Source organism: Trachypithecus francoisi, unplaced genomic scaffold, assembly GCF_009764315.1.
Source record: "Trachypithecus francoisi isolate TF-2019V2 unplaced genomic scaffold, Tfra_2.0 Contig01440, whole genome shotgun sequence".
In the NCBI taxonomy this organism is placed as follows: Eukaryota; Metazoa; Chordata; class Mammalia; order Primates; family Cercopithecidae; genus Trachypithecus; species Trachypithecus francoisi.
This window is the reverse complement of record NW_022681431.1, coordinates 9,543,288-9,570,103: the sequence shown is the minus strand read 5'-3', so window position 1 is coordinate 9,570,103 and position 26,816 is coordinate 9,543,288. Positions and strand designations below refer to the sequence as shown.

General features: G+C 55.4%; 1 protein-coding gene across 32 annotated transcripts in view; it reads right to left on the bottom strand.

The window, feature by feature from the left end:
• DMTN (dematin actin binding protein) overlaps positions 1-26,816 on the bottom strand; it is a 34,026-nt gene that overhangs the window by 6,890 nt on the left and 320 nt on the right. For 2 of the 32 annotated variants that reach the window (XM_033227439.1, XM_033227542.1), the window contains exons 1-10: positions 21,099-21,323; positions 9,014-9,202; positions 8,748-8,822; positions 8,240-8,395; positions 6,872-6,916; positions 6,409-6,508; positions 5,996-6,052; positions 5,600-5,752; positions 3,686-3,810; positions 2,318-2,423 (exon numbers count right to left, since the gene is read on the bottom strand). In XM_033227439.1, the coding sequence (XP_033083330.1) occupies positions 2,318-2,423; positions 3,686-3,810; positions 5,600-5,752; positions 5,996-6,052; positions 6,409-6,508; positions 6,872-6,916; positions 8,240-8,395; positions 8,748-8,822; positions 9,014-9,031 (835 nt within the window). In that variant the 5' untranslated portion in view covers positions 9,032-9,202; positions 21,099-21,323. Of the gene's footprint in view, positions 1-2,317; positions 2,424-3,685; positions 3,811-5,599; positions 5,753-5,995; positions 6,053-6,408; positions 6,509-6,871; positions 6,917-8,239; positions 8,396-8,747; positions 8,823-9,013; positions 9,203-18,144; positions 18,272-18,973; positions 19,323-21,098; positions 21,324-22,326; positions 22,554-26,816 lie in introns of those variants that run through there. The other 30 variants (XM_033227429.1, XM_033227532.1, XM_033227574.1 and 27 more) reach the window with 25 other exon arrangements.

Genomic DNA, 26,816 nt, shown 5'->3' with positions numbered 1-26,816 from the left:
AGCCACTGGATGCAATCCAGCAGATTCAATTGTTTATATATTCTCAAATCCATTCCCTCTTCTCTGGACCCACATCTTTTTTTAGCCCTTATCCAGACTATTGGAGAGTGTGGTGGATTGTTTCCAAAGATGGCCTGTACCGTTGGCTCCCATCTTTCATGCTTTCTGCAATCAGACCTTGTGGTGCCTGTCATCAAGAATTAGAGTCTTGGCTGGGCGCAGTGGCTCACGCCTGTAATCCCAGCACTTTGGGAGGCCGAGGTAGGAGGATTGCTTGAGCCCGGGAGTTCAAGACCAGCCTGGGCAACATGATGAAAATCCATCTCTACTAAAAATACCAAAATTAGGCCAGATGTGCTCACGCCTGTAATCCCAACACTTTGGGAGGCCAAGGCGGGTGGATCGCCTGAGATCAGGAGTTTAAAAGCAGCCTGGCCAACATGGTGAAAACTCATCTCTACTAAAAATACAAAAATTAGCTGGGCATGGTGGTGTGTGCCTGTAGTCCCAGGTACCCGAGAGGCTGGGGCAGGAGAATTGCTTGAACCAGGGAGACAGTGGTTGCAGTGAGCCAAGATCACACCATTGCACTCCAGCCTGGGTGACAGTGAGACTGTCTCAAAAAAAAAAAAAAAAAGAAAATTAGCTGGGCATAGTGGCATGCACCTGTAGTCCCAGCTACTCAGAAGGCCAAGGCAGGAGGACCACTCAAGCCTAGAAGATAAGAGATTGCAGTCAGCCAAGATGGTGCCACTGCACTCCAGCCTGGGCAACAAAGCGAGACTCTGCCAAAAAAAGAAAAAAAAAAAAGGAAGAAGAAGAAGAAGGAGGAGGAGGAGGAGGAAGAGAAGAAGGAGAAGGAGAGTCTAGCTCCCCTCCCCTTGAGTCTAGGTGGCCAGTGACTGGCTTTGGCAGCTACAATGCAGAAATGACACTATGTGGTTTCCTGTTAGGCTTTTGTTTTTTTGAGATGGAGTCTCGCTCTGTCACCTAGGCTGGAGTGCAGTGGCTTGATCTCGGCTCACTGCAGCCTCCACCTCCCGGATTCAAGTGATTCTCCTGCCTCAGCCACCTAAGTAGCTGGGATTATAGGCATGCGCCACCACGCCTGGCTAATTTTTGTATTTTTAGTAGAGATGGGGTTTCACCATGTTAGTCAGGCTGGTCTCGAACTCCTGACCTTGTTATCCGCCTGCCTCGGCCTCCCAAAGTGCTGGGATTACAGGCGTGAGCCACCATGCCGGGGCCCCTCTTAGGCTTTAAGGGTCTTCGCAGCTTCCATTCCTGGGTTTTCAGGTCTCTCCCTCTCCTCTCCAGTCACCAAGCTCTGAGGAAGTCCAGGGTAGCGTGCTGGATAGTGGGCCATGGCATTCAAAGCTTGCTCTGCTCCCCATCTCTTGGCCTCACTGCCCACTGCCCCACAGTGTACTCTGTGCTCTGTAATTCCAGACTCCTGGAGGCTCAGCCAGCCAGAGGTTTCATGTTTCAAATTTCACTCCCACACCATTCCCAATGTCTGCCATGCCCTCTTCCACTCACTTTGTCTGGCTTGCTTGGAGTCTCAGCCTTCAAGACTCAGTTTAAGCTGGATATGGTGACTCACGCCTGTAATCCCAACAGTTTGGGAGGCCAAGGCGGGATGATTGCTTGAGTCCAGGAGTTCAAGCCCAGTCTGGGCAACATTGTGAGACTTTGTCGCTACAGAAGATTTTAAAAATTGGCCAGGCATAGTAGTGCACACGTGTAATCCCAGCTACTCAGAAGGCTGAAGTGGGAGGATTGCTTGAGCCCGAGAGGTGGAGGTTGCAGTCAGCTGAGACTGCACTACTGTATTCCAGCCTGGGCAATAGAGCAAGGCCCTGTCTCGATAAAACAAACAAGCAACAAACAGCAACGACAAAACCCCTCAGTTTAGCCTCCCAGACCCTGTTGCTGTGCTCCTAAAGCACCCTGCACACCTTGATCACAATACTGGCCACAATGCACCGATACCCCAGGTTCCATGACAGTTTCCCTGCTGACCGCAAGCTACCAGAGGACAAGACTAGATTTTTTCCCTGCTTATATGCCCAATGCCCAGCACATGGTAAACGCTCAATAAATGGTGGTTAATTAAACCAAACTTGCTGAATTCTGCTTTAACCGATACTCTCATTTATCATCTGACACTGTTCCACGACTGGGAGTCTTGCTCCCAGGAGAGCAGCCATGCTTTGGGTCGGGAATTTCATCCTGTATGTGTCATAAGTCAACACACGCACAGAGTCAGGCCTCCATCTCTGGCCAGGTGACTCTGAGTCCCCTCCACAGCACTCACAGGTATGGAAGGGTGTCCGGTCAGGCAGGGAGCGGGTTTTCCTTCGGATTGGCAATGACTTTTCCATCTCTTCTTTCAAGATCATCTTTCCCAAGTTGGAAGTAACCTGAGGAGGGAGAAAGGAAGATGGAGCCAAGACGTAGACACTTGTTTCTTTCTTTTCTTTTTCTTTCTTTCTTTCTTTCTTTTTTTTTTTTTTTTTTGAGACAGGGTCTCACACTGTCACCCAGGCTGGAGTTCAGTGGCACAAACATGGCTCACTGTAGCCTTGACCTCCTGGGCTCAAGCAATCCAACCTCCTCAGCCTCTTCAGGAGCTGGGACCACAGGCATGCACCACCACACCCAGCTAGCTAATTGTTTTTTTGTAGAGATGGGGTTTCACCATGTTGCCCAGCCTGGTCTTAAAATCCTGGGCTCAAGCGATCCTCTTGCCTTGGCCTCCCAAAGTGTTGGGATTACAGGTGTGAGCCACTGTGCTGGGCCAATACTCGTTTCTTATCTCCGAAAGCTCCAGAGTTGGGCATGCTGCCGGCAGGACTGAGGACATTTCCCAAGTGGCTAGTTCGTGCTCTGAGCTCACAGAGCCTCTCGTTCCTGACTGACACATGGCCACATTGGGTTTGGCCACCCTTGAGAGCCAGGAGTCCGAGCTGCTCGGTAGAACTCTACCACGGTGGCCTCCCTGTCCCTGTCCCAGGTCACCCTGCCCAGAGCCCAGGCCCATGTCACTGTTGATGGCTTTTCCATGGTTCTCCCTCCTCCCCTGGAGGCCCGTAGCCCATACTCTCCTTTTTGCTCTTCCCATGGATCACTCAGGCTGCTAGCTCCCAGCTCTGGTGGGACCACCCTTTTCTGCGCTTTTGATCCTAATATCAAGTAGTGTCCCCCAGAAAGCAGCATAAAGTCGAGGTGTCCCTTCAAAAGCAAAAACCTGGGGTCTCGGCAAGAAGACGTTCCCCCACATGTTCCAGAAAGTGTGCTTTTTGGGTAGGAGCCCCTTCGACTGGCTACGGAGCCAGAATTTCTGTCCACAAAAAGACACAGGGTGGGCTGGGCACAGTGGCTCACGCCTGCAACCCAAGCACTTTGGGAGGCCGAGGTGGGCAGATCGATTGAGGTCAGGAGTTCAAGACCAGCCTGGCCAACATGACAAAACCCTGTCTCTACTAAAAAAAAAAAAAAAAATCAGCTGGGTGAGGTGGTGGCGCACCCGTAATCCCAGCTACTCAGGAGGTTGAGGCAGGAGAATCATTTGAACCCGGAGCAGAGGTTGCAGTGACCTGAGATAATGCCACTGCATGCCAGCCTGGGCAACAGAATGAGATTCCTGCACATGGGTGGAGGGTGAGGGGTGGCGAGATGCTACCTTACTGAGTTCCTCTCTCTGACGCTCCCTGAGAGCCTTCATTTCCTCTCCGGAGTCGTCATCTTCCTCCTCCTCCTCTTCCTCTGCTCTCCTCCGAGACGCCTTCCGCTTCCTCCATTCTGTCTCTAGGAGACACAAGCAAAGGCAGGCAGGGAGTCACTCGCCGTGGGGTCAGTGTGCATTTACGTGGCGTAGCCTCTGTGCACTGCCCTGGGCTGGACCTTGATAAGACCACTACAAATTATTTTTGTTAAATAAAGTAGGGTGGGTAAGGTGACTCACGCCTGTAATCCCAACACATTGGGAGGCTGAAGTGGGAGGATCGCTTGAGCCCAGGAGTTTGAGAACAGCCTGGGTAATACAGTCTCTATAGAAATTTATTTTTAAAAATTAGCCTGGTGTGGTAGGGCATGCCTGTAGTCCCAGCTACTGGGGACACTGAAGTAGGTGGATTGCTTGAGACCAGTAATTCGAGGCTGCAGTGAACTGTGATGGCATCACTGCACTCCATCCTGGGCAACAGAGTGAGACCCTGTCTTAATAAATAAATAAATATTTAAAAATAAAAATAAAGTAAGGCCTGGTGCAGTGGCTCACGCTTGTAATTCCAGCACTTTGGGAGGCCGAGGTGGGTGGATCATTTGAGGTCAGGAGTTCGAGACCAGCCTGGCCAACATGGTGAAACCCCGTCTCTATTAAAAATATAAAAAATAGCCAGGTGTGGTGGTGGGCACCTGTAATCCTAGCTACTTGGGAGGCTGAAACAGGAAAATCGCTTGAACTCAGGAGGTGGAAGTTGCAGTGAGCCGAGATGGTGCCACTGCACTCTAGCCTGGGCAACAGAGCAAGACTCCCTGTCTCAAAATTTAAAAATAGTCAGGCATGGAGGCTCATGCCTATAATCACAGCGGTTTGGGAGACAGAGGCGGGTGGATCACTTGAGGTCAGGAGTTCGAGACCAGCCTGGCCAACATGATGAAAACCTGTCCCTACTAAAAATACATAAAATTAGCCAGGTGTGGTGGTGCATGCCTGTAAACCCAGCTACTTGGGAGGCTGAGGCAGGAGAATTGCTTGACTCGGGAAGTGGCGGTTGCCGTGAGCCAAGATCGTGCCACTTCTCCAGCCTGGGTGACAGAGCGAGACTCCATCTCAAAAATAAAATAAAATAAAAATAAAGTAAAATAAGAGGAACATTTTCTCACCTTGCCATGAAGCTGGGTAGGCAACACACACACACACACACACACTCACGACTGACATTCAGTGGGTGCAGCAACATGAATGGAACTGGAGGGCCATTGTCTTAAGTCAAACAAAGACACAGAAAGACAAAGACTGCATGTTCTCACTCGTGAGTGGGAGCTAAATAGCGTGTATGCATGGATGTAGAGAGTGGGATGATGGACCATGGTGACTCGGAAGGGTGTGGGGGGTGGTGATGGGAAATTGCTTAATGGATACAACGTGCACTATTCAGATAATAATAGCATAAAAACCCCGACTTCACCACTGTGCAATCCATGCAGGTAACCAATTACACTTGTACCCCATAAATGTATACAAATAAAAATTAAAATAAAATTCACTGGGGACCAAACCATCTACGATTTATCTTTCTCTTTCTCAGAGCTCCCATCACAGAGCCTGGGATACAGAAGTCTGATATATGTCTGTTGAGCCACAAAATAAATGAATGGAAAGTAAATGAATAACCAATAAAGAGGGCCACTTACATCAAGCGCTATGGGAACACAGAGAGTGGGTGAGCGACGAGCCTGGGGGCTCATGAAGGTGGGAAGAAGCCCACGAGGGCACCATAGGGCAGGGGTGGGAATGGGCTCGGCAGGAGCAAAGGCGAGGGAGTGCAGGGGTTTCCCAGACCTCCCATTCCCCTCTCCCCATCTCTCCTACCCACGACAGCCAGAGACGGGGGGCACGGCCAGTAGTCAGTTTCGATTTTGGCTGGCTGGTTGGGGTCCGGGGGCTGGGCTGCAGGGAACTTGGATGACTCGATGATGAGATCCTCAATGAGGTGCTTGGTCTGAGGGCTGCCTCCCACGGGCTCTGCAGACAAAGACCAGGGTCAGCCAAGTGTGCCCTGTCCACGGCCAACTTGGCTACCCTCACCCCTCCCTCTTCACACCTGTGAGGTCCTGCAGGTAAAAGCAGTGTACACACTGAGCACGGGGCACACGTGCTGCTGTGACGTACTATCCTCCCGCCCCCTCCAGCCAGCCCCTAGCCCCAGGGCACAGCCTCCCAGCAAGCAGCCAGAAGCGGGCTCTGGTGAGCCAGGGGCACCCTCACCTCTCTGCTTATAGATGGGTGGCTTCTTGTAGATGTTGGAATCTGGGCGGGAGGTCTCTGTGGGAGGAAGAAGAGATGAGGAGGAGAACATGCTGATGGCAGGGAGGCTGGGGCCTGGAGAATGGAGACGATGGACAAGGTGGGGAACTCACGGGCCCCTGTCAAGAGCCAAGACAGGGCTGGCATTCCTGGCACTGTCCCTCAGGGGTTTGGGACTTTTTACACTTTTCTGGCTGGAGGAGAGAGAAAAAGTGACAGGTCTCCCATCTTTGGGAGGGGTCCTGGCCTCCTGGGGTCTACTTAGGTCTGAGGTGAGCATATACCCCAGAGAGTGGGGGACTGAGCGTAAGGGCACTGGGGTTCCTGATGGAGAAAGTCTTAGGAAACAATGCGGTCATGCCGAGAAGACGTACCAGGGTGGTGGAAATGGGGCAGGCTGGTCCGGGGAGTTCCAGTGGTTCTGGGGGCTGAAGCCTGAGAGATGATTCCAGGCGACCGGCTGTCCGCCCACACCTGCAGAGCAGAAGCGTGTGGCTCCAGGCCCCCCAACCCCCTCCAACCCACACATGCGCCCCCATCAGCTCACACCACCCTTTCTATCCTCCCATCCTGGCAGGCTGCATCCCTCCAAACCCAGGGCAATGTTGTGGCACAGTTCCAAGGACCTACTGATGGTGCCTGGCCCAGGGAGAAAGGATTGAATGAGGTCCTGGGTCCGACAGAATGATGGACACAGAGCTGGCCAGTGACAGCCGGGGGGCCACTGATTCAGGCACTCCCTGGGCTCTGCAGAGCTCAGTCTGATGTGTGAGGGGAGGGAGTCAGGATCCCCTTCAGGGCAGGGCAGGGCAAGTTGCAGGTGTGGGGCAGACTCACCTCCGGGGATGGTGGGGGGGATGTGGATTTGGGTGACAGCGAGCGCTGTGAATGGAGAGGGGGCTGGTCAGAGCTACAGGGGCAGATTCAGCCTCTTCCCTAGAACGCCAGAGAGGCCACCTCATCCCCCCACCAACGCAGTATACTTTCCTGGCCAGCTTCTGGGCCACCTCTGCTTTCTTGGATCCTTCCCACAGTTCCCTGCACAAAGTCCTCAGTCTTCCCACAGGAGGCACAGAGAAGCATGCAAGCCTTGCAGCAGTGCGCCTAGGGTCTGAGGGCCAACTCTTTTCTTCCTTCCTTCCTCTCTTCTCCCCTCTTCTCCTCTCTCCCTCTCTCATCTTTATTTTTTTACTACTTCCTTTTTCCTTTTTCTTTCTTTCCTTGCCTTCCTCCCTCCCTTCCCTCTTTCCTTCCTCCCTCTCTCTCCACTTTTTTCTCTCTTCTCTCTTATTCTTTCTCCTCTTTCCCTTTCTCATCTTTCTTTCTTGTAGTCTCACTCTGTTGCCCAGCCTAGAATGAGTAGCTCTATCACAGCTCACTGCAGCCTCCCTTTCCCAGGCTCAAGGGATCCTCCCACCTCAGCCTCCTGAGCAGCTGAAACTACAGGTGCACACCACCACGCCTTGCTAATTTTTGTAGAGATGGGGTCTCCCTATGTTGCACGGTCTGGTCTCAAACTCCTGGCCTCAAGTGACCCTCCCACCTTGACCTCCAAAAGTCCTGGGATTATAGGTGTGAGCCACTGTGCCTAGCCTGAGAACCAATTGGGGAATAGTTGGTCCTGTTCTTAGAGCCTCAAAACAAATAGAAGCGACAAGACCAAGAAGCATCCAAGGATGAGGTCGGGGTTCATCATGCAGGTACTGAAGTCACCCCATGGTCTAGCCCTCTGTAACTGGTCAGCCACGACACTACCCTGTCTTGAAGGCAGTTGATGAGTACCTGCCTTGCACTTTCTCCTGCACCTTGACTACCTTGTGTATGGATGGGCAGAGAGGTCACCTCTATTTTACAGGAGGGTAAACTGAGGCCACAACATCACACAGGTCCCTCCACTAGACTTTCAGCCCCCACACTCAGTGCTTCCAAACTGTTTCCACAGATCTTGCTCTTTGTGCCTCCTGTGTGCTGCCGCCATCCAAATGTGTCCACCCCTCTACATCTGAGCGACACGCCAGCCCAGAGCCCATTCTGCCTGCTCTCTTGAACACTGGATGGACTGACTGGCTGATTCCTGCGCACAGTTCCCTCTCTTGTTTTGCCGAGGCAGACCTCCAGGAAACGAAGCACGGGAGGGATCAGTCCCCACCCAGTGTGGCTGGGGGGAGCCTCCCCCCAAGTCCTGCCCAAGAGGCGCCCCCTCACCTCCCGGCTGCGGGGCAGCTCCACGTGTTCCAGGAGGGAATAAGTGAAGTGGGGCTCATAGATCATGAGGTCGGGCCGCTCGATGTCCAGGATGGCCTTGTCCTTGGGGATGGCAGCCAGGTCCTTGTAGCCCAGCACTTGATTGTCCATCTTGGCCTGAAGGGAAAGGTGCGCGTGAAACGGCTGTGCTGAAAGCCTCGCCTAGGACACTGGCCTGGCTTGCTAGACTTACTTTAATTACTAAGAAAACATACTGCCGTTGCATTATTTTAAGAAATTAGTCACCTTAAAACATGATAGTCCTTTGCCTAGCACTTCGGGTGTAACGAGGCCAGACCAGTGCAAGGGGTATATGTGTGCTTCTCTGGGTTTCTGGGTTCTCTCTGCCCGCCAGCACCGGCGGGACCACCACTGGGGAGGCTCCGCGGGAAGCTCCCCTAGCAGCCAGGGGTCTTCCCCCCTCCCCCCTCCCAGCCAGGAGGTGCTGGTGGCCGAGAGGGGTACTCACCACAATGCTGGAGGGAGAGCCAGGCACACTGGAATCTCGGGAGGGGCTCACGCTCCCGGGGGAGGTAAGTGGTTGCTGGGGAGAGCGAGAAGGCGGGCGGGTGGGCACGTGCGTGTGTGCGGGAGCGGGGCGGGGGCGGCCCTAGGCCTGGGGGACCCGGGGCGCTGCGCAGCGCTGCACGGCTTGTGGCCACCAGGTGGCGCCCTGGACTCCCGAGCGGCCCCCACCCGCCCTCGGCGCCCCCGGCCCGGGGTGGCGCCGCGCACCTTCTGCAGCCGTTCCATGCAGCACGGAGCTCGCCGGCCAGGTCACTCGCAGAGCCCTGTGCGCGAGGGGAGAGGATAGCGTGTCAGGCTCCGCGCGGCTGCTGGGCGCTGCGCGCTCGGGGCCGCGAAAGCAGCCGGCGCGTCCCCCCGGGCTGGCGCGTCCTCATCCCTCGGCGGTGACTCTCCAGGCTGCGGGGAGAAGGGAGGGAGGCCGCGCCGGGGCGGCGTTAGGCTGCGGGACCTCCGCAGTCGGCAGCTCTCCAGGCAGCCGGGCCCCGTGCGGCTCAGGCTTCCCATCCGCTCAGCCCCGGAGAACGCGCGCGTGGACGGGAGGCGACCGAGGGACGGGCTGCGCTTGATTTTGAGCCATTGTTCTCTGGTTCCAAAGGAAATGACGGCAGCGGTCAGCCTGCTGCCCGGGCGGAGGCCTCCACGGCCTGGCTCCGCCGCACCTGCCCTCCCCGCCCTGGCCCGGCCTGCGGCCCCGGCTCAGGCCCTTCCCTCCCGGCCGCTGATCCCACTCCCGCTCGGGACACTGTCCCCGCCGCCACCTCCCGGCGCTCGCCCAGGAAGGGTTAACAGAGAGGGTTCCATGAGCAGCCCGGTTTCAGCATCCCTCATCCAAAACCTGACATCCGCACTCCGAAACTTTGTGAGTGCCTACCATGGCGCACAAGTGGAAATTCCACACGTCAGAACTTCATACAAACTTTGTTTCATGGACAAAATTATTTTTAAAACACTGCATAGATCGAGCATAAGTGGCTCACGCCAGCAATCCCAGCACTTTGCGGGGCTGAGGCAGGAGGATCGCTTGAACCCAGGCGTTCCAGACCAGGCTGGACAACATAGCGAAACCCTGCCTTTACAAAGAAAATTAGCCAGGCGTGGTGCTGGATGCCTGTAGTCCCAGCTACTCGGAAGGCTGAGGTGGGAGAATCACTTGAGCCCAGGAGATCGAGGCTGCAGTGAGCCGAGATCGTACCACTGCACTCCAGCCTGGGTGGCAAAGTAAGACCCTGCCTCGTTAAAAAAAAAAAAAAAAAAAAAAGTCTTGCTTTGTTGCCCAGGCTGGAGTGCAGTGGTGCCATCTCGGTTCACTGCAACCTCCGTCTCCCAGGTTCAAGCGATTCTCCCGTCTCAGCCTCCGGAGTAGCTGGGACTACAGGTGTGTGCCACCACGCCTGGCTAATTTTTGTATTTTTGGTAGCGATGGGGTTTCACCATGTTGGTCAGGCTGGTCTTGAACTCCTGACCTCAAGTGATCCGCCTGTCTTGGCCTCCCAAAATGCTGGGATTACAGGTGTGAGCCACTGTGCCCAGCCCCACCTTCCTGCTTTTGACACTTTCCACTGTTTTGTCCACCTCTCTGCCTCCCAGGTGCCTCCAGCCTTCCAGGGCCATCCCAAAGCGGCTCCTCTGGGAGGCCTCCTGTACTAGTCTAGTCCTCATGTATCAACCCTTCTCTGAATTCCAGTGGGACTTAAAAACAGACCAATGTAGCTAAGCACTTGATTACAGGGAACATGTTTTCTCCCTAACTAGACAGACTGCTAATTGCAGGAGGGTGAAAACAACAATAAGAGCTATGTGGGAGGCCAAGGAGAGAGGATGGCTTGAGGCCAGGAGTTCGAGGCCAGCCTGGGCAACATAGGGAGACCTCGTCTCTAGCAAAAATTTAAAAATTAGCCAGATGTCGTGATGTGCACCTGTAGTTAGCTCAGCTACTCTGGAGGCTTGAGCCCAGGATGTGAAGGCTGCAGTGAGCTGTGATCACGCCACCGTATTCTAGCTTAGGTGGCAGAGCAAAGAGCTATCATTTATTCAATGCTCACTATGCGCTAGGTACTTTGAGAAGCCCTTTACAAGGATTATTTTGTTTCATTGCCACAAAAGCCCTATAAGGTAGACCCATTTTCAGAAAAGGAAATGGGCTCAGAGAGGTTAAAAATTTGTCCAGAGTCATGGAGTTGAAAATGACTGTGTCTTCAGCATGATTCACAGTGCCTACCTAGTACTCAGTATCAGGTGAGAGTGAGGAAAGCTAGAATCTGCCAGATTTCTCAAGTCTGTTTGGATTTCTAGAACCATGGCATCTCCAAAACAACACTATAGTAGGTCGGGCGCGGTGGCTCACGCCTGTAATCCCAGCACTTTGGGAGGCCAAGGCGGGTGGATCACGAGGTCAGGAGAATGAGACCATCCTGGCTAACACAGTGAAATCCCATCTCACTAAAACTACAAAAAATTAGCCAGGCGTGGTGGCGGGCGCCTGTAGTCCCAGCTACTCGGGAGGCTGAGGCAGGAGAATGGTGTGAACCCGGGAGGCAGAGCTTGCAGTGAGCCGAGATTGTGCCACTGCACTCCAGCCTGGGCGACAGAGTGAGACTCCGTCTAAAAAAAAAAAAAAAGACTCTGGCCATCAGAGTCACACAAGGTGTTGGTGCACATGGAAGGACTCCGTTCTGGAACTTCATACTCCTCTTGCCTGCTTTGTAATGCTTTTAATTAAGCAAAAAGAAGAATAAATTCTGATACATACTTGAGGAGCTGTTAGCTCTCTCTCCTCTCTTATTTTTACTCTGTTTATAGCTAGTATCAAACTAGCTATGCACTTGGCTTAGCCCTAGGGGCAAATGCTTATCCATGCATGCATGCATCTGTCCATCCATCCATCCATCCATCCATCCATCTCTCCATCCATCCCTGCAACCCTGCATCCATCCATCCATCCATCCATCCATCCATCCCTGCATCCATCCATCCCTGCATCCATTCATCAATCCATCCATCCATCCATCTCTGAATCCATACATACATCCACTTAGTCATGTATTGTTTTATTCATCCATTCAACAAATACTTCCTGAACACCTATTCTGCAATGAACACAGAGCAGGACTCTGCAGTAAGTCTTATGGAGAACAGAAAGATGAGTCAGGGGAGCTAAGCTGCCTCTCCAGAAATAAGGCATGCATCTAGATAACTCCCATGCAAAGTAGAAAACTACATGTACCAGATAAGATAGTATAAAGCACTATGAAAAGTCACAGGAGAGATTCCTCCTGCTGGGATGTCAAGAGAGGGGAAAGGGTTTATTGGAGGAAGAGGTATTTGAGGTAGGCCTTGAAAGATGCCCCGTTTGAGATCATGCAAAAATGGAAAAAGGGCCTCCTGACAGAGAAAGCAGCCTAAGGTGGGGACATGGGGATATACTGGGCCTGCCTGGGGAACAGCAAATATGGCTGGATTGGAGAGCTCATGAGGTTGAGATGCATTTGGGACAGGAGGTCGAGGCCAGATTGTGGAGGCCCTGAACCCAGCCTAGGGTTAGGTCGTAATCTGTTGGCAACAAAGGGGCACAGAAGGCTCAAAAACTTTGTTTAAGCAAAGAAGTGACACAATTCAAGCAGTGTTTTGGGAAAATGAATCTGGTGGCAGCCTGACAGCCAGACTGGACAGGCAGAGCCGATCCATGTCCACAGGGAGACCAGTCCGGAAGCTGCAGCAGTAGTTCAGCAGGGCACTGTGAAGATCTAGACTTGGACAGGAAGGAGAGAGGGCAAATTGAAGAAACCCTAGAGGCAGAATGTGCAAAGCAGGACTGGATCTGGGGCACCCATGGGGGAGGCTGCAAGTCCAAGAAACTGGGAGAAGGAGAAAGGAGGAAGTCTCTTTGACAGGTGAAGTTTGTGGTGGGTGCAGCAGGGGAACAGGTAGGAATGTCCAGGAGGAAAGGAACCTACAGAAGAGGCCAGGCTGGAACCAGAGATGTGGGAGCCATTTGCCTAGAGGTCATAGTCTGAACACGAGATTGCCAAAGGAGAAAGAAGGTCAAAAACGGCATCCTGGGAACCTGGGGGACTGAAAAGAAATAGCCAGAGATGGCACAGTCAGAAAGAGAGAAGAAAACTAGATGGCAGCTCCCAGGGGCCAGGGAGTCTCTAGTGAGTCTTTGTGTTTTCAGCAAAGGGTCTGATACACAGTAAATGTGCAAAACATATAGAGAGAAAATGAGAGGGAGGGAGGGATAGAGGGAGAGTGAGAGAGTAGAACATCATGGAAGCCAAGTGTCACCGCGGAGAAGGTGAGGAGAAGTACTTTTCTTCCAGCTTGAATGTCAGGGCCATAGTGGCCTCCTGGTTAGGGATTGGGGGGTGATGGGGGTGCTGGCCAGGTGGTACAGCCATGGGGAGTGGCCCTTCCAAGAAGTGTGATGGAAGGGCAGGGTCATTTTGGAGGAGACAAGATTGGCCTAAGGCCTTTAATGTGTTTTTGCAGACAGCAGAGAGGGAACAGTAGACAGGAAAGACTGAGGCTGCAGGGGGCAGTGGGCACTAGTTGGGTGGAGCAAGATGGCAGCAGGAGGGAAGGGATCAAGTTCATGGCCCAGTACAAGACTGGCTTTGGGAAGAAAGGTTTCCTGGAAACAAAGATAAGCTGGGCAGTGGCTCATGCCTATAACCCCAACACTTCGGGATGCAGAGGTGGGAGAATCACTTGAGCCCAGGAATTCGACACCAGCATGGGCAACATAGAGAGACCCTATCTCTACAAAAGAATTTTTTTTTTATTAGTTGGGTGTCGTGAAGTACGCCTATAGTCCCAGCTACTTGGAGGCTGAGGCAGGAAGATGGGTTGAGCCCGGGAGGTCAAGGCTGCGGTGAGCTATGATCATGTCACTGTGCTCCCTGGAAAGGAGAGGACAGGGAAAGAAGCTGGGTAACAACCATACAGGGCTTCCATTTTCCCAGCAAAAGTGAGAGATGGTGGCCAGGTGCAGAGGCTTATGCCTGTAATCCCAACACTTTGGGGGCCAAGGCAGGAGGATCGCTTGAGGCCAGGAGTTTGAGGTCAGCCTGGGAAATATAGTGAGCCCTGTCTTTATTTTTTAAAAAAATGAAGAATTATCGGGGCATGGTGGTTGCACATCTGTGGTCCCAGCTACTTGGGAGGCTGAGGCAGGAGGATCACTTGAGTCCAGGGGCTTGAGGCTGTAGTGGGCTATGATGACACCACTGCACTCCAGCCTGGGCAACAGAGTGAGACTCTGTCTCAAAAGAAAAAAAAAAAGAGAGAGAGAGAGAATTAAGGTTCTCTGCAGATCTTACAAGTGAGTCAGAGGTTTGGAGGGGTCAATCTGAGGAGCCTGTGCAGCTACACACAGAGAGAGGCAGGAGGGAGACTGGATAACTTCAGTGTGTTCTGGAGCCTGGGGGAGGCCCTGGAATCTTCCTGGAACACCAGCCAGGGGAGGGGTACAGAGTGTGACAGCGGCTATCTGTCAGAGTGGTGGCTACTCAGAGAGGTGGGAGGTGAGTGGCCCAGGGTGAGCCATGTCTCAGGAGTATGTGGTCATATATCCCCATACTCACATGTGCACAAATACCGTCCCAGAGGCACGGGCACTCAGAAGCATGATTTGAAATCCTGATGGTCACTGTCATATTAACAGCTGCTGTTTATAGAATGTCTATGTTACGACTGGCACTGTGCTGGGCAGTTCACGTTTTTTTCTTTTCTTTTTCTTTTCTTTTCTTTTTTTTTTTTTTTTTTTGAGACAGGGTTTCACTCTTTTACCAAGGCTGGAGCACAGTGGCATGATCATAGCTCACTGCAGCCTCGACCTCCCAGGCTCAATCCATTCTCCTGCCTCAGTCTCCTGAGTAGCTGGGACTACAGAGGTACTCCACAACACCCGAAAACAAATTTTTTTTTTTTTTGGTAGAGATGGGGGTCTCCTTATGTTGCCCAACCTGGTGTCAAATTCCTGGGCTCAAGTGATCCTCCCCACGAGGTCAGGAGATCCAGACCATCCTGGCTAACATGGTGAAACCCCGTCTCTACTAAAAATACAAAAAATTAGCCGGGTGTGGTGGTGTGCGCCTGTAGTCCCAGCTACTCCGAAGGCTGAGGCAGGAGAATGGCGGGAACCCGGGAGGCGGAGCTTGCAGTGAGCCGAGATTGTGCCACTGCACTCCAGCCTGGGAGACAGAGCGAGACTCAAAAAAAAAACAAAAAGTGATCCTCCCACCTCTGCCTCGGAAATGTTGGGATTATAGGTGTGAACCACTGCCCAGCCCATCTTTGTTTCCATTTAACCCTTACATTCCGATCCTGTGGGTTGGCTTGAATTGGCGAGTATCTCGAGTAACTCGTTTGCACATGAAGAAGTTGAGACTTGAACAAGTCAAGTGGTTGGTCAAGGACACAGTACTGTGTGGAATCTAAGCTCAGGTCTGTCTGACTTCTAAAACCATTCACCATGACACCGCCCAGGCAAAGCTGATGTCAGTTACTGAGCCCCTGGCCTCTCACCTCTGCTCTGTCCCCAATCCCTTCTTGCCCACAACCCCACTGCTGGGTCTTGTCCTTTAGCATCTGGGTCTGCTTCCTGGGGTCAGGCAGGGCCCTGCACCCTGGCGCCACCCCCTGCCATTTGTTAGAGAGCATGTTGGTTGATAAATTATTTCCACAGAGGCAGAAATTTGGTCCTACCCCTTGGGGGACATTTGCATGTAAACATGGGCCTAGCCTTAAGGCATAAAGTTTTTGCTGGTTAAATTTTAAGCTGTCAGAAGGCCAGCAGGGAAAATGTTTGGGGGTGGAGAAGAGTGTGTGTATATGTGTGTGTGCGTGCGTGCGCGTGTGTGTGTGTGTGTGTGTGTGTGGGAGAGAGAGAGAGAGAGAGAGAGAGAGAGAGAGAGAGAGAGAGAGAGAGAGAGAGATTCCTCAGCTTCTCTCAAATCACACCCTGCCTACTCCACCCACAAGCAGCCCCTTCTGTCAAAGCTCATTTCTCCCAGGTCAGTGCTGGCTCACTCCACCTCGTCCTGTCCAGACCCCTCTCCCATCCATGCACCCCGCCTGCCTGTGCAGGCGCCCGCAAGGTCCCAGCGACCTCCGTGCACAAAGAGCTAGAAAGGGCGAGCTGCAGCAGGAAGAGGGGAGGGATGGAGGAAGAGAGAGCACCGCAGAGGAAGGCAGGTCCAGGTGACGGAAGGGACAGCTCAGCTGCCCCTGGCCCTGGTCGGACGCCTGCCGGCTGCTCGCCCTCCATCTCAGCCCCACCCTCCCCCAGCTGTGTGTCCCTGCCTTATCTGAGCCGCCAGCCCAGCCCCACCTCACCCATCACCCTCTCCTCTTCACAGCTCCCCGGGATGTGGGTGATAAGACCCGCCCATTGGGCCTTCTGAGTTTGTGCCCACCCATCCTGGCGGGCTCTTCTTCCAGGCAGAAACTGATCCAGACCGTGGCTCCCCTGGGCTTTTAGAAATGAAACCTCCGCAGGCAGAATGGCAGCTTCGGGGTGGGGGGCCCCTGGTCTAGCTGTGCTCCTGTCTCCAGCCAACCACTACCTGCTTGGTGCCAGCCCCTGTACTCGGGACTTTCATACATCCTTTCTAAACCTCACACAAAACAACGTTCTCCTCATTTAGAGATGAACAAAAATGAGACTGAAAGGTGAACTTGCCGAAGGCCACCCAAATAGAAGCCAAGCCAGAATTCCTACCAGGGCCTGCCTGAGGCCAAAGCCAAGTGCTCTTTTCAATGAGTACCAGAGATCCCACTTCAATCAAAATGTGGGACTTGGGGGTCCCACGTGCTAACCTTAGACAGTGGAGCCACCCAGAGTCCTGCTCACTGATGGCATCTGTAGAAGAGCAGCTGGGAGTCTGGGGGCCTCTGGCTCTGGGCCACAAAGGCCGCAGAGTCCAGCCAGGCTGGAGGCCAGCCGGTGCAGACAGTAAACGAATTATGAAATGAGGCAAGTCATCCAAGCGGGCTGGCATCTGGTGAGCAGGGAACTTTGCCCCGCTTCGCCTTCTCCTGTTCTGTTCACAGTGACTGCCTGGCCCTCTCTCCCTTTCTTCCTCCTGTCTTTCTGCTTTCTCTTCTGGTCCCTTTTCTTTGCTTTCTTCATCTTTTCTCCCTCCCTCCCTCTTTCCCTTTCACCCTCTCCCCCACCCGGCCCCACCCCCGCAGTTACTGTGGCAACAATTCAATGCCAGAAATAAAGGCAGGATCCAGCTAGGTCACCAGTTCCCAAAACAGCATCCCGGGTGGGGAGGGGCAGGGAGGGTGGAGCAGTGCAGCGCGGCAGGGCAGGGGCCAGGCGCTCCCATGGGTGCTGTGCATGTGTGTGATGTGGGTGGGGCAGGGCACCTGGCTCCCCCCTCCCCTCACTGGAAAAGGACACCAGGAGGTTGAGGCCTGCTCTGGGCCAGTGGTTCATCAGAGGTGTCTCTTACTTAGGCCAAGCCTGAACTCCGAGTCTGTCCTAAGGCTGGCAGAGCCTGGGGACTCCCTCCTCTTCTCCCAGTTTCTCCCTCTCCCCTACTCCAATGTTTTTTACCCTTGTGTCTGCTGGGATGAAGGTTCCCCTAACACTAAAGGGCACCCTCTCACACTCAGATAAAGGACCAGGCCTGGGTGGGTGGGGAGCCCAGAGTCCCCCTGCTCAAGGCCTGCCCTCCCCTGTTCTCTTGATAACAACAAAACCGGGCCCAGATGCCCCCTCCTACCTCTCTGGCCCACCCAGAGACGCATCTGTGCAGCCATCTTCTCCTAGGTCTCTCTCTGGCTTGGTTTCTACGTTCCTTCTCCACTCTCCCTCTGAAGAGACCCCGCTTTCTGCTTTCTGCATCCTGCAGCCCCTCAGGCTGACTGCTCCCCCTCCATTTATAGCTGGTCCTGTTGTACAAGCGGGACTGGCAGAGCTGGGGGAGATGCAGCCTCAATTCAGCTTTCTGGATCCTGGGGCCTCCCTGTTCCGGTCCCCACAACACCCAGGAGCTCTAGAAGAGGGATTCTGCATACATCCACCCACGGGTGGACAACTTCACCCAGGAGTCTGACACCTGACCACGGAGAGGCCAGCAGCACGACACAAGATGGACAGGTGGGCACAGGCAGAAGCACCTGCGTTGAAACTGTTGCAGGACTCATGCACGTGGGGAGACTCCAAAGCCCTGCGTGGCAGCTCACGCCCCCACTCTCCCATCGAGGCCCCCTCACAGTGACACATGGTGCTGCCAACACCCGCTCGCACCCACCCACTGGTCCTCTCCCTGGCATCCATCCCAGAGTTGTGCACGTGTACAGCAACACACACAGAGCCCTCCACTTACCCAGCTCCGGAGGCCCTCCCTGGGCTCCCCATTCCCAGAGCCCGACTGCCTTCCTTGTCTTGGACCTGTCCCTGCTCCCCTGACTCTCACAACCAGGCAACTGGTCCCTGGAAGGGACACACCGGGTGTGTCTGCCCAAGAGAGGGGGCTGGGCCTGCTGGGCCCTGAGGGACAGAGCTAGGGAGGGGAGCCCCAGAACCCTGTGGGGGCTGCATGTCTGCTCAGCCCTGGCCCCTTCAAGCATCCCAGCGGCGGGCACAGGGGGAGAACTGGGCCTGGGCCTGCAGCTGTGCCCTGCCACAGCCTCACTCTTCACTCAGCCCCACCCCAGCCTGGCCAGTCACTGGCTGGGAGCAGGCTCTCCTCCCACTCCCCCTAAAAAGCAGGCTCCAGATAAACAGCCTCAGGCCCCTAAATGTACTGCTCCAACCCCCAGAGCATGTGGAGTGGTTGCGGGGAGGCCAGCAGGCCAGTATTCAGCAGATAGGGAATGCTCCCCTGCCCACCCCGTGCCCCCACAGTCCATCCCTTCCACTGCTGGCCTGCTCAGCTAGGTGGGCCAGGCAGAGATGCTAACCAAGAGGGGATTAGCTGGGAGCAGTTCTCATCCTTGGGATGAGGATACCCCAGGCCCTCTTCCCGAAATCAGAAGAAGGTTCCATTAGTCAGGCCCAGCTAGTCCCAGGGGCCGGCCCATCCTCCCACTGAACAGGGACCACCGTGGGCTCCCCCCAGATACCCTGCCGCCACCCAAAGCCTGGCTCACCAGCAAGCACTGTGGCCCACAGTGCCCACAGAGGGGGGAAGAGGCGGAGACCCTGCCACCTACCTCTTCCCAGACAGTGTGGACCAGACGCTCTGAGGCCACAGAGGCCCGAGAGGCGTAGGCCAGATCCAAGGGCTGCCACTTCCCCCAGGAGCCTAGGTAATAGGCGTCTCTTCCAGGAACCCAGCCGCGCTTCCCCGGAGCACAAATAACAGGAAAAAAGCCGGCTTGGGGTGGGTGGGCGGGGTGGGAGCTGGCAAAGGAGGGGAGCTGGTCTCGGCTGAGCGGTCTGATCTCCCCTCTGGGCCCCCACCCCCCTTGCCCCCACCCTGCTTCTCTGCAAGCCACGACTGCCTGGATCCCCCGGTGCTGGGGAGTCCTTGTCCGGGGGCGGGCGGGCGGGCTGCCGGCTCCCCTACGCCCTCCCCGCGCCCTCCCCACCTCCAGCTGATAGCGTGTGGCTGGCAAGGGTGTGTGTGTGTGGATGTGCGCGCTCTTCCACCAACGCTGCAGCTCAATCCATTTCAAACAAGAGGAGCATTAACCCAGCGTCATGACGAAGCAGAATCAGCCAGCACTGACCTCTCCCTTTCCCACACCCCAGTCTGCAGTACTCACACTCACACACACCTACATGCACCCAGAGCCCCTCAGCCTCCTCCTAAACAGCCAGAGTTCAAGTTGCTGTGGGCGGTGGGTGGGGGGAGGGGGCTACTGATGACCCAGGGGGACAATGCCTGGTTTCTCCAGGCACCTGCACTTCCTACCCTATTTATGACCACCCCACCATCTGACAGCAGCAACTGAGGCTTCTGGGGCCCAGCCTCTCGAGGTGGGGGTGCAGGCACAGGCCAGAATCGGTTACCCAAGGATGGGCTCTCTCCTGGGAGGGCAGAATGGAAGGATGCAACCAGGTCCTCAGTACTGAGACGTGGGCTGGCCCCTTGATAACCTGAATCCCCTGGGAACTCTAATGGGATGCAGCAGAGAGAGAGAAGGACTCCATCTCTCCCTAGGGCGGCTTCATGAAAAAGGAGCTTCCTGCCCGGTAACCCCTGGGTCCCAGCACAGAATTTACAGGCATGTGCCTTCCCTGTCTCTAGCAAAGCCTCAACCATCCCAGGAGCCTGTCATTGGCCTTTTGGGCCCCCTGGGCAGGACAGGGAAGGGCAACAAGCCTTGCCCTCGACCCTCGCCCTGGCCCCAGCATCCTCTCCACCTCCACACCGCAGACTTGCCTACCTAGGCAGCCCTCACCGTTGCCCTGGCAACCCTGCCCACAGCCGGTCAGCTGATGGTATCAGCTGTTGTTGGGGAAATCTAGAATCTGGGGAGGGGGCTCTGGGGTGTCTGAACGGAGAAGCACAGGGGGAGGGGCTTGAGGGAAGAGGCCAGGAGGGGACAGAATGTATCTGGCTGGTGGGGACAGAGAGGACAGTAACCTGAGGGACGGGCTTCAGAGAGAAGGGAGGAAGGAGGGAGGCAGGTGGCTGAGAAGGGAGACAGAACACAGGCTGAGCTGCTGTAGCCGGGTGGGGGTGGCTGTGAAGGTATAGAGAAAACCTGGGGGTGGGGGATGAAGCATGGGATCCATGGAACTGCAAGAAAAAGGCCAGGAGAGTGATGTGGGAGGGGGCATACCTTTAATGTGGCAGGAAGGGGCACAGCCTTGGAGGAGGAGCCACCCCGGCCATTGCTCCACAACCAGCCCGGCCTCAGCCCAGCCTCTCGGCTTTCTGTACCTTCAACCCCACCCTTACTTCCCTGTAATCAGGGGCTGAGAGGCAGAGAGGAAGCCCCAGCCCCACTCCAGCCCTAGATGATCTCTCGGTCCCTCCAGCTGACCAGGTACCGGGGGCTTTGACACCTCAGCCCTTTAGGATTCCTGACCCCTGCTGCACTGGGCAGCAGGGTTCCTCCCCTGCCGCTGCCCCTCCCCCACCAGGCCCCACCCCAGGAGAGCTGTCTTCTGGTGCAAGGGTCCCCAGAGGTAGAGCTGGAGTGAGCTGATGCCAGGAAGGACACTGTGGCCAGGGGCCTGGAACGAGGTGGGTGATGAGGAATGTGTAGGACCGCTTGGCCTGGGAGGAGGGGTGCCTCCTCCTATCGAAACCAGCGCATGTAGGGCCGAGTTGGGGGAGTCAAGGGGAAAGGGGGGAGGGGAAAAGGAGGGGAGGGTGCTCGGTACCTTCAAGGGCCCAGGGCGTGGGGCAGGAGCGCAGCAGCCTCCTCGGTGACATACACCTCCATCCCTCGGCGCATCTCCTCTCCGCCTCCCGTTGCCAAGACAACCTGCCGGCAGCTCAGGCCCGGCTCAGCTGCGGTAGCAGGGAGGGGGGAGGAGGAAGCTGTGGCTCCCGCTGCCTCTTCCTCAGAGATGGAGGGAGGAGGCCTGAGGGTGTGTCCTCAGTGCTGGCACTGGGGGTTAGGGGACAGCTTCAGGAGCTAGGGTGCCCAGTGAACCCTACCAAGTGCCCCATCCCCCCACTTCCCTTCATAAGGCTCTAGAATTGGCTCTAGGGGTGACCTCAGGAGAACCCTAGTTCAGGGCCGGAGAGCAGGCCAGTCTTGAAGAGTGTACAGCACTGGGGAGAGTCACTACTCCAGGAAGCCCAGTGTGGAGCTCGGACAGTGACAGACAGCAAGGCAGGGACAGTCCTTGTGGTGAAGGGCCAGAGGGGTTGCTCCAGCAGGGTGCAGAGGCCCCTGGGCGCTGGCTGCACTGGGCACTCCGCTGCGGGCCCCACACCTCTGCCGTCTCTACGTGAGCACCTTCACCTGGTCCCAAACCCTCTCTCATTCCACTGAGAAAAGTCAGGGCACGGGACAGCTCTCTTCCAATCCCTCAAGGCCCCATTCCCACTGTCCCCCACCATGCCTGAGTCTCACATTCTATCGGAATGTCCCTCCATGGGTGGGGCGGGCGGGCCACCTTGGGCAGGAAGAGTGATCAGTCCAGCCAGGCCTGGACCCAAGGGGATTGCAGAGTGAGAGCTCCCTCTGTCGACCTGAGGAGTGGTAGCTGCCAAGGTCATTTTGCTGCCAGGGATTTGGGCTGTGTGTGTGTGTGTGTGTGTTGTGTGTGTGTGTGTGTGTGTGTATTGGTGGTGGGCCTTCAGAGGGGAGGCAAGGGGACCCTTCTCACCCATGCCATCCTCTGCCCCCACCTCATCACTGTCCTTGTCCCATGGAAAGACTCACTCTGCCTCCAGCCTCCTCCCCCTGAGAAGGCCTCTGACCCCTCAAGGCCGGCTGAACTGAACTCCCCCATGGCTTGTCTGAAAGGGGAGGTTCTCCCCTTGAAAGCTGGCAACACTGAACAACAGGTGCCTGTTGGCTCAGGCCCCAGGCAGGTGGGTTTCTTCAGCTCTGCTCCATACCCAGCAGGCAGGCAGTGGCTGCCAGGGCTCTCGTACCTTTGGAAGTTCAGGAGTTCTCAAGACCTTGAGGATGGGCACTGGTGTCCACAACACGGGGCCAGGGTTCCTGTGTCTCTCAGGCAGGGGGGTCCCAGGCCCCCTGACGCCCCATTCTTGGCTCCTTTCCCCACAAGGTCACTGGTGCCAGATGTCCTGGGCGGACTCCGGCCCTGCTGCCTCCTCCCTCCCCCAGGCCCTCTCGATAGGCTTCTCTGTCCACGTCTGGTCTGTCTCACTCCAGTGCCCCCTGGCCCCACCCCACACACCAACATGCTGGGCGGGGGAGCTATGTAAATATTAACTTCTGGAGAGGTAGAGCCAGGGCACCTGGATACTCAGGGAGGCGGGAAAGGGTGACAGAGACCGGAAGAAAAAGAAGGATGAGGGTCCCAAAGTCACCATTCTCATCAGAGATTGGGAGCCATGTGCCCCTCCCTCCGGGCATTGGACTCTGCTGCCCGGACCCCCGAGCCTCCACTCCTCCAGCATGCTGCCACCAGACCACTGCATCGGGCCCCCGCAAAGCCCCTCACCATCTCCTCCCTGCCACAGCATAAGGACCAAACTCTTCATCACTTGATCCAATCACTTCCTGCCACTTCTCTACACAAATTTCAGCTCCAGCCAGGTAGACAGACTGTTCCCCTTCCCTGGAGCACACCTCCCATTTTCCCGCCTTGATTCTCATGCCCGTTTTTCCTCTCGTCGTTTTCTGCTCTGTGCATATTTTCTGCACTGAAATCATGCAAACCCCAGGCCTTCCACAAAGCCCCCACAAGCACCCCGGCCTGTGCTCTCTCCTGCCCCAGAACCCACGATGCATGGGCAGGGGAGGGAGTGGAGAACCTTGCATGCAAAGTGTGGAAGCCAGGCAGAATCTAGAGTGCAGTGCTCACTAGCTGGGAGACCGTGAATGGCCTGGCATCTCTGAGTGTGAACTCATCCACATGTGCTACATGGGAACATCTCACCGCCCAAAAGAAGGAGTGCAAGCAAATGTGCCCTGACTGTGGCCTAGTACATCTCCTGAGCTCGGTACATATTAGTTTCCTTATTTCCAATAATTCTTGTCTCCCCTTTACATCTTTGGGGACGTACGAAAAACAAACAAAAAAATAGTTGCTTTGTTATGTCATGTGTAAAAGAGGGATTTCCAAAAGTCCCATCAAAGAACAAATAATTGCCTTTTTATGGGTTTATCCCTCCAATTAAATTTCAAGTGCCTTGAGAGCTCTATCTTGTCTATCTTTTTTATTAATGGAAGGATTAGCCCAGGGCTTGAATGTTGTGGCAGAAAAATAAACACTGGGACTAACTGCTTAAGCCCCGGCCCCACCCACGTCTGCCAAAGAAGGTGGGAGAAGGCAGGATTCTGGCCTCTCTCCTGCCTCCGCCTAGAGCGACGGTGGGGTGTTGGGATAATGACTTCTTTCTGGGGCTTCAGGTGGTGTATTTCCTCAATAAACATTTACCCTGTGAACATACTGTGCTGGGCAGTCAGGGAGGAAAAGATGGACTATTTCTACATCTGGGGCACTTGCTATTTAGTGGAATCATGACAAGTACATACATCATGACAGTTCTGGACCAGCTGTGACATGTACCATAAGGCAAGGGCAAGTGAATGGCTGGCAAGACCAGTGGCAGTGGAGACAGTTGCTCCTCCCCGGGTAGAGCCGAGAGCCTATGGAGCAGAGGAGGAGCCTGCGGTCTGGGGTGGGGTGGGTGTGTGTGTGTGTGCGTGTGTGCTAGAGCAGGACACGACAGGTGGCAGGAACCCTTCAAATGAGGATGGGGACATGCTTGCTTGATAGAGTTGCAGTTTTCCAACATTCTTAAATGGTAGTTGTGGGGCTAGGGCCGAATGGGGAGACTGGACAGGAGTCTTAAAGATGACGCTAAGGAGTTTGGCCGGGATAGTGTGGCCTGGGTAGAGCTGTGGTTGTGGTAGGGAAAGTAAGTGGAGCAAACTCGGATGTACTGGAGTAGAGGGCAGTGTTGGGAGGCACAGAGATGATGTAGGGAGCTAGCGGAGATTTAGACAGATCCCAGTGAGGTCTGGCCATGGTGCAGAGCCCCAGAGTTTGGGAGAGAGCAGTCACACGCAAGGAGGGCAAGGAGGAGGTGGCTGAGATGCTGAGGTTGCTCAGAGAGGCAGCTGGCAGACGGAGGGCAGAGCGGAGGGAATCTTGGGGAAGGGTCCTCTGTGAGGAGCTGGGAAAGAGAAGCCAGGCAGGACAGCCAAGGGCAGGCCGAGGGGGGTGGGGTTTGGCTTGAGGAGAAACGGTTCTTTACCATGGCAAGTGCTTGACGCTGAAAACACTGAGGACTGAGGCAAGGCTTTTGGCTTGGTCCCTGGAAAGTCACTGTCTCAGGGTCAGAGGGACAGGGTTGAATAGACTGATGTAAGTGGAACCAGTTTGTGTGGCCTAAAGAATGAGTGAATGTCCCCCTCTGACGACCTGCTTGGCTCCCCTCTGCCTCATCCGGCTGTTTGGAGGACGGGAGGGAGAAAAGAGAGGTCAATTTGTGAGCCATTCTTAGTGAGAGTTCTTGGTAATCCCAAACTGGCGTGAGATTTGAGGCACTGGTGGCCGCTGGTCACATACTCCCCTAAAGGGTTTCATGTTTCCCCAACAGCAAGGGGCTATTAGCAATTAGCCCCCTGTGGTTACTCCATGCTCACACCTGCATAGACCCAGGCACTCAGAGGCAAGCAGGGTTGCTGAAGCCAGGTGTGGTCTGAGGACCCAGGGGAAGTCTCCTTCCTTCCCACCGCCTAGATGTGCATGTTCAAATAGTCCATTTGAAGTGCCATCATTAGGGATCTATTCTTTTGGCTTCTTCGTTTTAGCATCTTCGAAGTCACCACTAGTTCAGGGGGAATGAGCTGAACAGACTTCCAGAGCCTGAAGAGCCACCTGGGGCATGGCAGCGCCTGGACACTGGGCAGAGGCGCCGAGAGGTGTGGTGAGGAGAAGGCTCAGAGTCCAGCCAGGGACCCAGGGACCCAGCGACCCAGCGACCCAGGGGGAGAGCAGGCGCTGGACACCTCGGGGATGGGGTGGGATGAGGGCACCCCCTGGGACAGCACAGGCCTCCGGAGCGGCCCTCCCTCTCCCTTCTCCGTCCCTCCCTGCCAGGTCTCACCTCAAAAAGCAAGAAAGAAAACAGTGAAGGCTTTCTGGAGCCAGCCCCCAGAGGCCTGTCGGTGCTGGGGAGGTCAAAGAGAGGGAGGGAGGGGCCAGAGAAAGGCCGAGAAGAAAGCAGAGGCAAGACAAAGGGCCCCGTCCACCTTTGAAGCCGTCTCTAACCCGAGCGAGGGAGGGGCGGGGGTGGGCCGGAGACCCCAGCTAGCGGGGAGGCAGTCTAGTTTTAAAGAATGTCTCAAATTCCTGCGGAAATCAGAGGGATTGTAAGAGGCCCCCTCCCCAACACACCTCCTTCCCAGCCTCCTCCCCAGCCACCCCCCAAAGTCCAGTCCTCTACACCTGGGGGGCCCCCAACCCTTTGTCCTCAAGTAATTGCTGGGTGTTTCCCCCGTTAAGTCCCATTGAACTCGCCAGTTATCAGCTGTGGCTCCAGACCACCCTCCCAACACACATCCCAGAAAACTACCCCCAACACAGCGCGGTCTTCACTGGGATTAAGGCTCTTTGTGATGGGGGAGAGAAAAAAGTAACCTGGTGAAAAGCAATTATGACGAGCAGTAGGGAGAATGTCTGTCCCAGGGCCGGGGACCTCCCTCTTGGCTGCCGCTGTCCCCACCTTCTAAATTGCCCCGTGGTGGGGGTGTCAGACTCTGCGCCAGCCCTCGCCATCAACTAGGACTGTAGCTGCACCCACCTCCCATTTTCACTGGACCAGGGCCCTTCCCCACTTCCTCTTTTCTTATTTTTAGGCCATTCTAGGGAGCAGAGAGGGAAAGGGATGTCTTTCATCCTTCCCTCTCCATAATGCCCCTCCTCAAGGTACTCTCAGAAGGAGGAGGGAGGGGAGGGGGGTACATCCTCATAAGAGAGGGCTCAGTGAGGGAAAGGGAAACCGAGGCTGGAGGTCATCCTCAGAAGAGAGGGCTTAGTGAGGGTAGGGGAAACTGAGGCTGGGGCCCCAACCCCAGAAGAGAGGGCTTGCTGAAGGTGTTCCCCCTGAAGAGCTGACCTGTTGGGGTGGGGGGGTGGTCCCTGCGAGGAAGGACCTCCCCCTCGACAAGATTAAAAGCCAGCGCACTGAAGAGGCGGGTTTTATCGCCCCCGAGTTCCACTCCCCACACGCACACCTGGAGGCCCCTGGGAAAGCCCACCGGAGAAGCTGGGGTGGGGGCAGGGCCGCCCCTTCCTCCCCGCCCCTCGCTCCCCCTCCCCCCTGGGCCATCCGGGCCCGGCCGCTGCCTCTAATTGAGATTTGCCCTCAGGTGTGGCCCCCGCCCCGGCCCCGCGGGGACCCGGGAGGACAGGGGACGCCTTCTCGCCCCCTCCCCCTTCCGG